This window comes from Pygocentrus nattereri, chromosome 3 (genome assembly GCF_015220715.1).
Source record: "Pygocentrus nattereri isolate fPygNat1 chromosome 3, fPygNat1.pri, whole genome shotgun sequence".
NCBI lineage: Eukaryota > Metazoa > Chordata > Actinopteri > Characiformes > Serrasalmidae > Pygocentrus > Pygocentrus nattereri.
In genome coordinates, this window is record NC_051213.1 from 51,319,567 (window position 1) to 51,332,066 (window position 12,500).

At 46.8% G+C, this 12,500-nt stretch overlaps 1 protein-coding gene across 1 annotated transcript in view; it reads left to right on the forward strand.

The window, feature by feature from the left end:
• LOC108415686 (rap guanine nucleotide exchange factor 5-like) overlaps window positions 1–12,500 on the forward strand; it is an 87,312-nt gene that overhangs the window by 19,480 nt on the left and 55,332 nt on the right. Inside the window, exons 5-9 of the mRNA XM_037537346.1 lie at window positions 1–105; window positions 3,122–3,203; window positions 5,653–5,704; window positions 6,562–6,632; window positions 10,917–11,030. The exon at window positions 1–105 is cut by the window's left edge and continues 64 nt beyond it. Coding sequence (XP_037393243.1) covers window positions 1–105; window positions 3,122–3,203; window positions 5,653–5,704; window positions 6,562–6,632; window positions 10,917–11,030 — 424 coding nt within the window. The remainder of the gene's footprint in view (window positions 106–3,121; window positions 3,204–5,652; window positions 5,705–6,561; window positions 6,633–10,916; window positions 11,031–12,500) is intronic.

A 12,500-nucleotide genomic window follows, 5' to 3' on the forward strand; every position in this document is an offset into this window, starting at 1 on the left:
GGCTCTCCGCTGTGACTTCAGAAATCAGAGCCAGTGGCAGAGCGGCGTGAGTCTGCTCTTACGGCTGGTCCCCCTCACGCAGCTCCGTGCTGGGACCCCCAAACCGTGAGTACAGAGTCAGAATTGCTTATTCTGTATTCACCACCACTCAGTCATCACTTTCATATGAAAGCGTTTTCAACCGTTTTAACTCCTTTAGTGCGTCAGTTTGTTAGAAGCTGTAAAAAAAAAAAAAAAAAAGACTAGGTGATGATGATGATGATGATGATGATGATGATGATGACTCATTAACATATACAGTCCTTCGCAAAAGTTTGAACGCCCCCGTTTTATTAGATATCTTGTTTCATGTTGGGTGAATTGTGCTGTAACATTTGCCATTTTATGTTTTCGTTAATTGAAGCCGTGATTTGACCAGGTGTACCCAAACTTCTGCACACAGTGAGAGCGTAACGTATGGGCCCTTTAACGTGCCCGCTGTTTACTGTAATCAGCGGCTCTGTGTGGTGTTGATGTAAGACGGTGTCTGAGCGTGATGAAGCCTGCCTGTCTCGCCCTCTCGTCGCTCTGTCTGCTTTACATCACCAGTACAGTGTCAGCTTCACGTAAACGGGTCCAGGATCAGTTTCCAGCTCATGATGGCTGAAAACGGGCAGTTATGGGCCTTTAGGGCCACTTTACTGCTTAAGAGTGCAGTTCCGTCAGCCTCCAGCAGGTGTCTACGTGAGATCAGGTGACTGAGGGAAGGTTTTTCCAGGTTTTCCGGTCCCAGTGGAGTATTTGTGCCCCCGGTGTGATGAATTCAGCGCATGGGCTCTGGTTTGATCAGCGGGGAGTCTGTAGAGGAGGTGCAACTCATTCACACTCAGAACATCCGCAGTCACGTGTTTAAATGGTTCTGTGCATGGTGAAATGGTTCTTTCAGTTGAATGGAGAATCTGATGTAGGAGGTTCTGTAAAGAATCTTTTCGAAATGGGTTCTATATAGCACCAAAAAGGGTTCTTCTGTTGTTACGGTGTCAGGCTTATCGTGACATAAGAACCCTTTTTCTGATCCGTCTGAAGAACCACTTCACCTTTTAAAGAACTTTTCAGTCATGCAAAGTTCTTTGAGTGATGCTGGTTCTATATAGAACCATTGCCTTTACTAAAGAACCCCTGAAGAACCATCATTTTGAAGTGTGTCATCACACTTCCCAGTGCTTCACACACACACAGAAGGACAAGCGGTGCTTGGAGAGGAGCTCATGACGTTCTGCGACTCGGAACCTCAGAAAGGCTCTCGCGCAGATGCTGACAGCAGTCAGGCCAGTTGGACGTGCTAAACTGCCCCTGGGAGTTATTGACTGTCTGTGTCTGTCTGTCTGCCCTGCGATGGACTGGCGACCTGTCCAGGGTGTATCCTGCCATCCGCCCGATGACCGCTGGGATAGGCTCCAGAACCTGATAGGCTCTGGTTCTGATTGGTTCCGATGTGCTAACTGATTAGAACGTGTGGAGACACGCTTGCGTTAACCTTTATTTAGGGATATATGAGTGAAGCTCAGTGACTCTATGAACATGTGCAGACCTGAAAATCATGGATATAAACAAAAAAAGACATTTCCATTTACAATTAGCAGAAAATAAATATTCATACATTATGTTAATGATGATGATTATATTCATATTAAGGTTTTAAAAACATGAATTAGCATTTCCGTGATCCCATCGAATGTCTTTGCATGGAATGACTCCGCTAACAGACTTTAAATTAGCTTGGCAAGTGAAGTCCCAGGTGGTTGCTAGGCTGTTGCTGTGTTATCCCTAGTGGTTGCCATTGATCTTGCTAGGGTTTTGCTATAGGATCCCAGGTGGTTGCTAGGGTGTTGGTATGGTATCTCTGGTGGTTGCTAAGGTCACTGCTATGGTACCCCAGGTGGCAGCTGTGGTGTTGTTAGGCTTTGGTTTTGTTATCCTAAGTGGTTGCTAGGCTGTTGCTGTGGTATCCCTTGTGGTTGCTAAGGTGTTGCTATGATATCCCAGTCGCTTGCTAACACGCTGCTAGGCCACATTAGAAACCAATAAAACATAAAACGTGGTCGGTGCAAAGATTATGGAGCTTTTTATATATTATATTATGTTGGAATATTTTCCAGTACGGTGAAAATAGTGGATACATAAAACAGTAAAGATTAAAAGTGAAGTGCCCCGAATTTGGCAGAGAAATGTGATGCCGTATTTCTGTTCTCTGTAGAGGACGTTTTAATATGACGGGGCGTGATTACAGTAATGTCTGGATTGTCCTGGTCCTGATCCGATCAGGGCAGCCCTAATTCTGATCAGTTTGGAATGTTTTCCCGGGGCCGGATCGATCGGTCTGCGCAGTGCGGATCAGCAGATGGGGCGGGAATGGGCCTAAATGGCTCCGTCTCGTCCGTCTGTGTGTGTGTGTGTGTGTGTGTGTGTGTGTGTGTGTGTGTGTGTGTGTGTGTGTGTGTGTGTGAAAGTGGGTCAGTGAGTGTCTGTCTGTTCGGGAAGTGCCCCCTCACCGTTTCCCTGCATCACCGCTGCTTCCTCTCTCTGCCCCGGCGTGACGCGTGACCGCCGCTCAGCTGCCCCGTTCAGTTAAAGTGAGTAAACAGTGATTGTGCATTAGGAGGTGCAGAGCTGTGTCTGTAGAGGACGTGTAAACGTGATTTCACCTGGACAATCAACAAAAACATAGAATTTGACTGGGGCGCACACACTTTCGCACACGAGTGATTGTTCTCTGAGCGTGAATCTTGAAAATAAAAATGATCAAATTTGTGCGAATTATTATTATTATTATTAGTAGTAGTAGTAGTATTACTGTTGTGGTTTCTTTACAGGCAGATTTTTTTTTATTAGTCTTTTTAATAAGTTTATTAATGGTTATTAATAACAACACAAACACCTTAAGAACTAAACACTCAGATGTTGCTGGTTACTGATCTTCAGGAGCTTCTCAGCACCGTCACATTCATATTAATCACATTCAGCCGTTATAGCCGTTTTAATATGTGCTGGTTTTGAGTTTGAGACCTGATGCTCTGTGTGTGTGTGTGTGTGTGTGTGTGTGTGTGTGTGTGTGTGTGTGTGTGTCTGTGTGTGCACGCAGATGTAACGAAGAGACTGAGATGACCGCTGACCGGTGCAGCCGTGTTGTCCAGATGAGAGCTCTAGAGCGCCTCACGTCCACGGTGAGAATCACAGCTTTCCACTTCTTAGATCCGTGTTAGACACTTTAAAGCGATAGTTCAGCCTAAAATCCCACTTTAGCCCACATTTAGTCCTTTAACCAGGACAAGCTCTCAGCGCTCACTGGTGGGAATGAGCTTCCGTTACTTGTTCCGTTACAACAGGAACCCTGTTGGGTTTCGTCCTGAAGTTCCTGTGATATGGGCCTGGATTATATTAATCCCCTGCTATTCAGCGCCATCAGCCAATCAGCCAATCAGGCCCCATTTGCCTTGCACTGTAATAGCTGCGTCTGATGAATGAACCAGGGAAGGGGTCACTCCGGCGTCTGAGCCGTGGTGTTGTCGTGTGTTGGATGTTGGTCATGCTTTGTGCAGTCATGTGGGCTTTCAGGCGAAGGTGTGAAGTGTTATTGTAAGTGATGCACAGCGCAGTTATTACAGCACAGAGGACGTAGTTCTTCTTCAGACCTCCCCCTGTAATGAACCCAGCGCCGCAGGTGCGCTGACCTGGTCAGTACGTTAGGCCGTGCTGACTGCGCTTTGCCTCCAGCTGTTAAGGTACTGCTGCTCAAGGTGAGGCCGTGCACCTGCCGTCACCTTGACAACCGAAATAGAAACTCTGGCCCGCGATTCCGCCTCGGACCGGAGCGCTGAAGGACGAGATGGAGCGAACTATTCATTTTATACGGAGATACTGCATGTCCAGCTCTGCTGGTCATACATCGAATGCTGACTCCAGGATTTCAGTCTCCAGTCTGCCTTGTTGATTAGATTAAGATTAAGTTACTATTATTAGTCCCACGACGGGGAAATTACACCTCCACATTTAACCCGTCCGTGCAGTGAAACACCACACACACACTAGGGGGCAGTGAGCACACTTGCCCAGTGCGGTGGGCAGCCCTATGCACAGTGCCCAAGGAGCAGTTGGGGGTCATTAACTGTAGAAATAATCCCAGGTTATATAGTCCAGCGCTATAACATGACCTGTAGAAACAATCCAAGGTTGTACTAATCCAGTACTACGAAAGAAAGGGTACAAATAAAATTAATGTAGTGCTGTGAAACGAACCGTAGAAATAAACGCAGATTATATTAGTCCTGTACTAAGAGCAAAGACTATAAATAATCCCACTTTATATTAATCCAGTGTAATAAAATAAAAAACCTAGAAATAACCCCAGTTTATAGCAGTGATCCCAGGTTATAGTAAGAGTATAGTACAATACAGTATACTGTAGTGAAGTGGGGGGGGGGGGGGGGTAACCCTAACCCTAATCCTAATCCCCAGATTATACTAATCCAATATTAAAATCTCCTGAGCAGATGAATACAGTGTGTTTGTCAGATAGTTGTGTGTTATGATTAGATGGTCCACAGGCTCTCCAGTTAAAGGGCTCATATGATGGAAAACTGGATCTTCTCTTTGAGTTCTTTGATGTAGTTTGTAGACATAGGAAAACTTTTCCTAACGTGCCATTTACTCCCCGGCCATGTGAGGAAAGTAAGCGTTGTTTGAACGGCATCACAAAAGCTCATTTACATATATCTGCCTACTTAGCCTACAGCAGTTTAGCCCCGCCCACTCAGACAGATGTTACACAGACCCACATCAGTTACCAAGGCAACAGAGTAACAATCGGCCTGTTTAAGTCAAAATGGTCACGCAGGAATGAATTAGGACTGTCTGTCACAACCGTCACAAAGTGGGAAGTGGACAGTATAAATGTGGGACATGGGCCCTTTAAGAAGCTTTCTCCCTGTCCTTGGCAGGGATGTGAAAGGTAGCATTAGCGGCGCTGACGATCCGGCTCAGCGTGGCTCTGTTCCCACATCAGCCCCATTTATCACTGGCTTTAGTCTGAAGGCCTGACCGGGAGCTGGCTCTGCACGGCCTCCTGGGAGATGTAGTGTTTGTGGGCCACTGAGCCGGGTTAAACGCTTGAGCCCCGAGCGTACTCTCAGACACGCATCGGTTCTTCACCCATGTGTGATGTGGAGTTGAAGTTCTCTAAACTCCCATAAAACAGCGTCTCAGTCATCAGGCAGTGAATTCAGAACCAGTTCATGTAGGAACTTTCTGTAGGAGCTTTTAGAGGGACGTCTGGTTCCCATCACCACCACTGTGAGGAGCTTTTAGAGGGACGTCTGGTTCCCATCACCACCACTGTGAGGAGCTTTTAGAGGGACGTCTGGTTCCCATCACCACCACTGTGAGGAGCTCTGACTCGGTCAGTTTATACAGAAACCAAACGGCTCTGATTACATCATAACTGTTTAATCACACATCATTTTTGAAGAGTTGGTGGAGTTCCCCTTTAAGTCCGGCTGCTAGCTCTGGTGACTGCGGTCCAGCAGGCCGGCGCTCATTAGCGTTAGTGCATCCGTGCTTGATTGGAGAGAGTGATGTCTGGCAGGAGGCTCCCTTTAAAGCTGTGTGTTCCAACAGGTGCAGAGTGAACTGATGGTGGCGCTGGCTCGCAAAGCGCAGAGCAGATCAGGTAACGCTTCTAATTCATCGCTGCAGAACAGATCCGGCTGATCGATTTCTCTAGTGTGACTTTCAGTTGCAAAAACATTGGAAGCTGGAGATTTGGACCAATTACAGAGACGACAGCCCCACCAGTGTCCAGTAACAGTGTCCAGTGCTTAGTTTAATTAGACGTTTCCTTGTTTACTTGTTTGTTTGTTTGTTTGTTTGTTTGTTTGTTTCCTGTGTTTGTGTTTGTTTTATTTCTTCCTCTGACGTCCACTTATCAGTACATAAAATCCTTTTAAATTAAATAGGCTGCGTTTCTTACTGTTACATTAGGACTGATACACACCGGTCAGGCGTAACATTCTGACCACCTCCTTCTTTTTATGCTTATTGTCCATCTGATCAGCTCCACTGACCGTTCAGTTCCCCTCTGTAGTTCTACAGTTACAGACTGTAGTCCATCTGTTTCTCTGATACTCTGTTACCCTGTTCTTCAGTGGTCAGGACCCCCATGGACCCTCACAGAGCAGGGACTGTTTGGGTGGTGGATCATTCTCACGTGGTGGTGGTGGTGTGTCTTGTGCTGGTACGAGTGGATCAGACTTGGCAGTGGACAGTGACCATAAAAACGAGGAGGTGGTCATAATGTTATGCCGGTGTATGCAAATGAACACACCTTATAACTTCAGTGTCAGTGGGCGGGGCTGAACTGCTGTTTCCCGTCTGGTTTTCAGCTCTTTCCATATACGGGCTGTAGGGATGCCAAACTTTAACACAGTTCAGAGGAAAACTCAGCATTTTCCACTGTGTTGCCCTTTAACGGGGACTTATCGTCAGTGTTCCTTCAGGCTGTGGTTAATTCTGAACGGCTTTCTGCAGTGACTGAGGAACCCAGTCCGGACCGCGGTGCCGCCCCCCCGGCTCAGATGCTGTGCTCCAGTGAGAAGAAGGTATGTAAAGGTTCTGGAGATCATATATGATCTATGAATGAATACGAATATGGTGATATTTTTCAGTATCATGATGAATTTTATTACAGTGTGAACATCGATAAAAATCACATGATAGTATTTTTAGCTCTGCTGGTTCTTTTCGGTCTTTTCCAAAGAAAAATTAAATAACGTGGTGCGCGTGTAGATATGTATAGATATGTATGGATATGTATGGATGGGGAGAATACGCAGGTGTTCTGCTGTAGTGATGTCGGCCGAGTCAGTGAATCCGCATGTTGTTCTCGGGGATTTTGAGCCGTTTGTTTTGGTCCATCCATCACGACACGCTGTAAAGGGCAGCTGGTGACTTCAGATATTGTCAGAAACTGAAAATGGAGTTGGATGGTTTTACAGTTCTTGGCATGATGTGAAGTCGCCAGCTGCCCTTTTCATGGTCTTAGAATTCCAGGATGAATATAGATACGTCCTCTTTCTGCTACCTGCCTTTAAAAGGCGAGTCATTTCCTTTTCCTGTGCGGTTTCCTCTGTGTAAATACACACACCCACAGTACTGTACACAGCCCTGCTCAGCGCAGGTGTCTTTGCTTGTATGAACGCTGCATCATTAGAATAGATGCAAATAAACAAGAACACTAAGCAGTAATAAATAAAGCGTAATCGATGTGGATGATGACACGAACCGCAGATGAGGCTTTAATCAGGCAATAACATGCGGTGATTTAAAACGTCTCAATACATATAAATACGTCTTTAAATGTGGTTTAAATACACACACATACACACGCGCACACACACACATATATACACACGCGCACACACACATATACACACACGCACACACACACATATACACACGCGCGCACACACACATATACACACGCGCACACACACACATATATACACGCGCACACACACACATATATACACGCACGCACACACATACACGCGCACACACACACATATATACACGCGCGCACACACATACACGCGCACACACACACATATATACACGCGCGCACACACACACATATACACACGCGCACACACACACATATACACACGCGCACACACACATATACACACGCGCGCACACACACACATATATACACGCACGCACACACATACACGCGCACACACACACACATATATACACACGCGCACACACACATATACACACGCGCACACACACACATATACACACGCGCACACACACATATACACACGCGCACACACACACATATACACACGCGCACACACACACATACATACACGCGCACACACACATATACACGCGCGCACACACACATATACACACGCGCGCACACACACACATATACACACGCGCGCACACACACACATATACACACGCGCACACACACACATATACACACGCGCACACACACATATACACACGCGCACACACACACATATATACACGCACGCACACACATACACGCGCACACACACACACATATATACACACGCGCACACACATACACGCGCACACACACACACATATATACACACGCGCACACACACATATATACACGCGCGCACACACACATATATACACGCGCGCACACACACATATACACACGCGCGCACACACACATATATACACGCACGCACACACATGCACGCACGCACACACATACACGCGCACACACATATACACACGCGCACAGACACACGCGCGCACACATACACACGCGCGCACACACATACACACGCGCACACACACACATATATACACGCACGCACACACATACACGCGCACACACACACACATATATACACACGCGCACACACATACACGCGCACACACACACACATATATACACACGCGCACACACACATATATACACGCGCGCACACACACATATATACACGCGCGCACACACACATATACACACGCGCGCACACACACATATATACACGCACGCACACACATGCACGCACGCACACACATACACGCGCACACACATATACACACGCGCACAGACACACGCGCGCACACATACACACGCGCGCACACACATACACACGCGCACACACACATACACACGCGCGCACGCGCGCACACACACACACACACACACACACACACACACACACACACACACACACACACACACACACACACACACACACATATATATATATATATATATATATATATATATACACACACACATACACACGCACACACACACACATACACACGCGCACACACACATACACACACACACACACACACACACTTTCTAAGCTGCTTCTCCCTCGGGGTGGGGGGCGATGCGGGAGCCTATCCCAGCGGTCCATCGCAGGGCAAGTGGTGGGTTAAATAATCAGACGATACTCTTACAGCGTCCTCCGATGGAAGACGAGTTTATGGACTATATTTCAGATGATCTTGCTTCTTTATCCTCACCGTGAGATCTCAGGTCATGTGCCGTTTTCACTGTGTTTATGGTTTTTATGCGTGACATGAATCGGAATATTTTCCATTAAAACTGTACCGACTCTTATGGGTCTCTCTGCAGATCAGGCTGAGAGACGCTGAGCCGGTTCCGTTCGGCTGTTAGATGATTGTCCGTTGTTCATGTTCAGTTCTGGAACGTGAAGCCGTGCTGAGCGTGTCGGCCCCGGATGAGGTTAAACTTCTTTAAATAGGCAGTGGAGCAAATATGGAATTCCTCTGGTGGTCGGCGGAGAGGGCAGATTCCTTTCTGTTTCCCTCGCTTTAAGAGATGAGGTCATTAATGCTGTGTCCAGGAAGTCCTCTCTCTGGGTATGTGCCTGTGTTTGTGTGCAGGTGCGTATCGTCATATCTCTAAAATAGTATCTTCAGAGAAGAAGGAAGAACATTCCTAATGCGGAATTCCAGCAATTTTTAAACATTCAGAGTGGCTTAACAATTCGGAGACTTACCAAGACGTCTTCACAGTGGTGGTGATGGGAACCAGGCGTCGCCATGACTACAACACAGATATAGACACTTTATTTACCATCCAGAACCACCAGAGAACCTACACGAGTCTTCTGAGCTTATATGGAATGCTGATGGGAATTCTGACTCTGTTCACCACTGTGAGCAGTTCTGACTCCCAAGTTTAGAACAGATCATCATATTTGTTTATAATTGAAAAGTTTTCCTTTAAATTGAATAATGATTACAGGAGTGCTTTGCTGGAGCAGTTTTTGTCTTATGAACATTTATAAACCTTTTAAATGGCTCCAAAATGCAGGTTGCTTCTGGGCCGAACCCTAAAAATCAGCCCCAGCCCATTATCCCTCCTCCACCAAACTCCACTGTTGGCTCTGCATTCCGGTAGGCAGAGTTCTCCTGGCATCCACCAAACCCAGACTCGTCATCAGACTGACAGATAGAGAAGCGTGATCACTCACTCCAGAGTTCACGGCTCCACTGCTCCAGAGTCCAGTGGCGGCGCTTTACGCCCCTCCAGCCGACGTTTGACATCGCACATAGTGATCTTAGGCTTGTGTGCAGCTGCTCAGGCATGGAAACCCATTTCATGAAGCTCCTGGTGTAGTTTTTGTGCTGACGTAGCTTGCAGAGGGAGTTTGGAGCTCTGTCGGGAGTGCCGCTATAGAGGAATGGTCCCAGTCTGTGAGTTTTCATGGAGTTATTTTTACTCTTAGACACTTCCATTACACAGTAACAGCACGTATTGGGCAGCTGTGACTGAGGAGGCATCTTATTACTGAGCCTTATTTCACGTCACTGAGCTCTTCAGTATGACCCTCTACTGCCTTGTTTGTCTATGGAAGCTGCAAGACTATGTACTTGTTTTTATACACCTGTTAGCAATGACTGTGTCTGAAACACCTGAACCCAATAATTAGGAGGGGTCTTCACATACTTCTGGCTGAAGCACGTCCCAGTTGCAATGTGCAACAGTATAATGGCAGTATGACGTTCTGCCCAGCCCTCATGCCCTTCCTCAGGTTTTCTCCCACTTTGTGGACATTATGAAACTTCCTATGCAGGACTGGAGCCACTGGCAGATGTTTCCTGGCCACCCCCACCCCTCGGCTTCGTGCACGAGAGGGGGTATAAGAGAGAGGCCGTTCATTCGAAGCCTGCGGAGAAGGTGCTGTGATCTGCAGCTCAGTGAAGCTGCTGCGCTGGATTAGCTGCCCTTTCAGCTCGTACGCGGAGTGGACTGATGCGTTAGCAGCTGGACTGTGATCTGTCTGATGGTCATGGCGTGGGACTGTGGCCTCAGGTTTGTGTTCTCTGTCTCCCCTGCGCTGCAGCATGGCCCTCCAGCTGGATTACACCCCACAGAGGGAATGAGACGCGTGGAGATGGTCCAGAAACTGGCCAAGGTCCTGCACAGCCCCCTGAGACCTGCTGAACGACCTGCTGAGGTGAGAGTGCTTTTAAAAAATATGAATCGCCGCTGTAGCTTAAAACCTCGCAGGTGATATTAAACCCCTCAAACTCATTTCAGCTCATCACCATCATAACATGCTTTACATTCATAGAACCACTGAATGACTCAGAGTGGATACTGAATAATTCATACTGGATACTGAATAATTCATACTGGATACTGAATAATTCATACTGGATACTGAATAATTCATAGTAGTTACTGAATAGTTCATAGTAGTTGCTGAATAATTCAGAGCAGATGCTGAATAATTCATAGCGGGTATTGAATAATTCATAATGGATCGTGAACAATTCATAGCAGATACTGAATAATTCATAGCAGATACTGAATAATTAATAGTGGATACTGAATAATTAATAGCGGATACTGAATAATTAATAGCGGGCACTGAAAACTCCTAGAATGAACTGAATGATCTAGAGTTAAGGAGTTATTATGCAATTTCCCTCTGGGATCAGTAAAGTTCAATCTGTCTATCTATGTATCTTGTATATAAATGATCCGTGTGTGTGTGTGTGTGTGTGTGTGTGTGTGTGTAGTGGTGTTGTGTGTGTGTGTGTGTGTGTGTGTGTGTAGTGGTGTAGTGTGTGTGTGGGTGTAGTGTGTGTGTGTGTGTGTGTGGGTGTAGTGTGTGTGGGTGTAGTGGTGTAGTGTGTGTGTGTGTGTGTGTAGGGTGTAGTGTGTGTGTGTGTGTGTGGGTGTAGTGGTGTAGTGTGTGTGTGTGTGTGGGTGTAGTGGTGTAGTGTGTGTGTGTGTGTAGTGGTGTAGTGTGTGTGTGTGTGTGTGTGTGTGTAGTGTGTGTGTGTGTGTGTGTAGTGTGTGTGTGTGTAGTGGTGTTGTGTGTGTGTGTGTGTGTGTGTAGTGTGTGTGTGTGTAGTGGTGTAGTGTGTGTGTGTGTGTGTGTGTGTGTGTGTGTGTGTGTGTGTGTAGTGGTGTAGTGTGTGTGTGTGTGTGTGTGTGTGTAGTGTGTGTGTGTGTGTGTGTAGTGTGTGTGTGTGTGTGTGTGTGTGTGTGTGTAGTGTGTGTGTGTGTGTGTGTGTGTGTAGTGTGTGGGTGTAGTGTGTGTGTGTGTGGGTGTAGTGTGTGTGTAGGGTGTAGTGTGTGTGTGTGTGTGTGGGTGTGGGTGTAGTGGTGTAGTGTGTGTGTGTAGGGTGTAGTGTGTGTGTGTGTGTGTGTGTGTGTGTGTGTGTGTAGTGGTGTAGTGTGTGTGTGTGTGTGTGGGTGTAGTGTGTGTGTGTGTAGTGTGTGTAGTGTGTAGTGTGTGTGTGTGTGTGTGTGTGTGTGTGTGTGTAGTGTGTGTGTGTGTGTGTGTGTGTGTGTGTAGTGGTGTAGTGTGTGTGTGTGTGTGTGGTGTAGTGTGTGTGTAGTGGTGTTGTGTGTGTGTGTGTGTGTGTGTGTGTGTGTGTGTGGTGTAGTGTGTGTGTGTGTGTGTGTGTGTGTA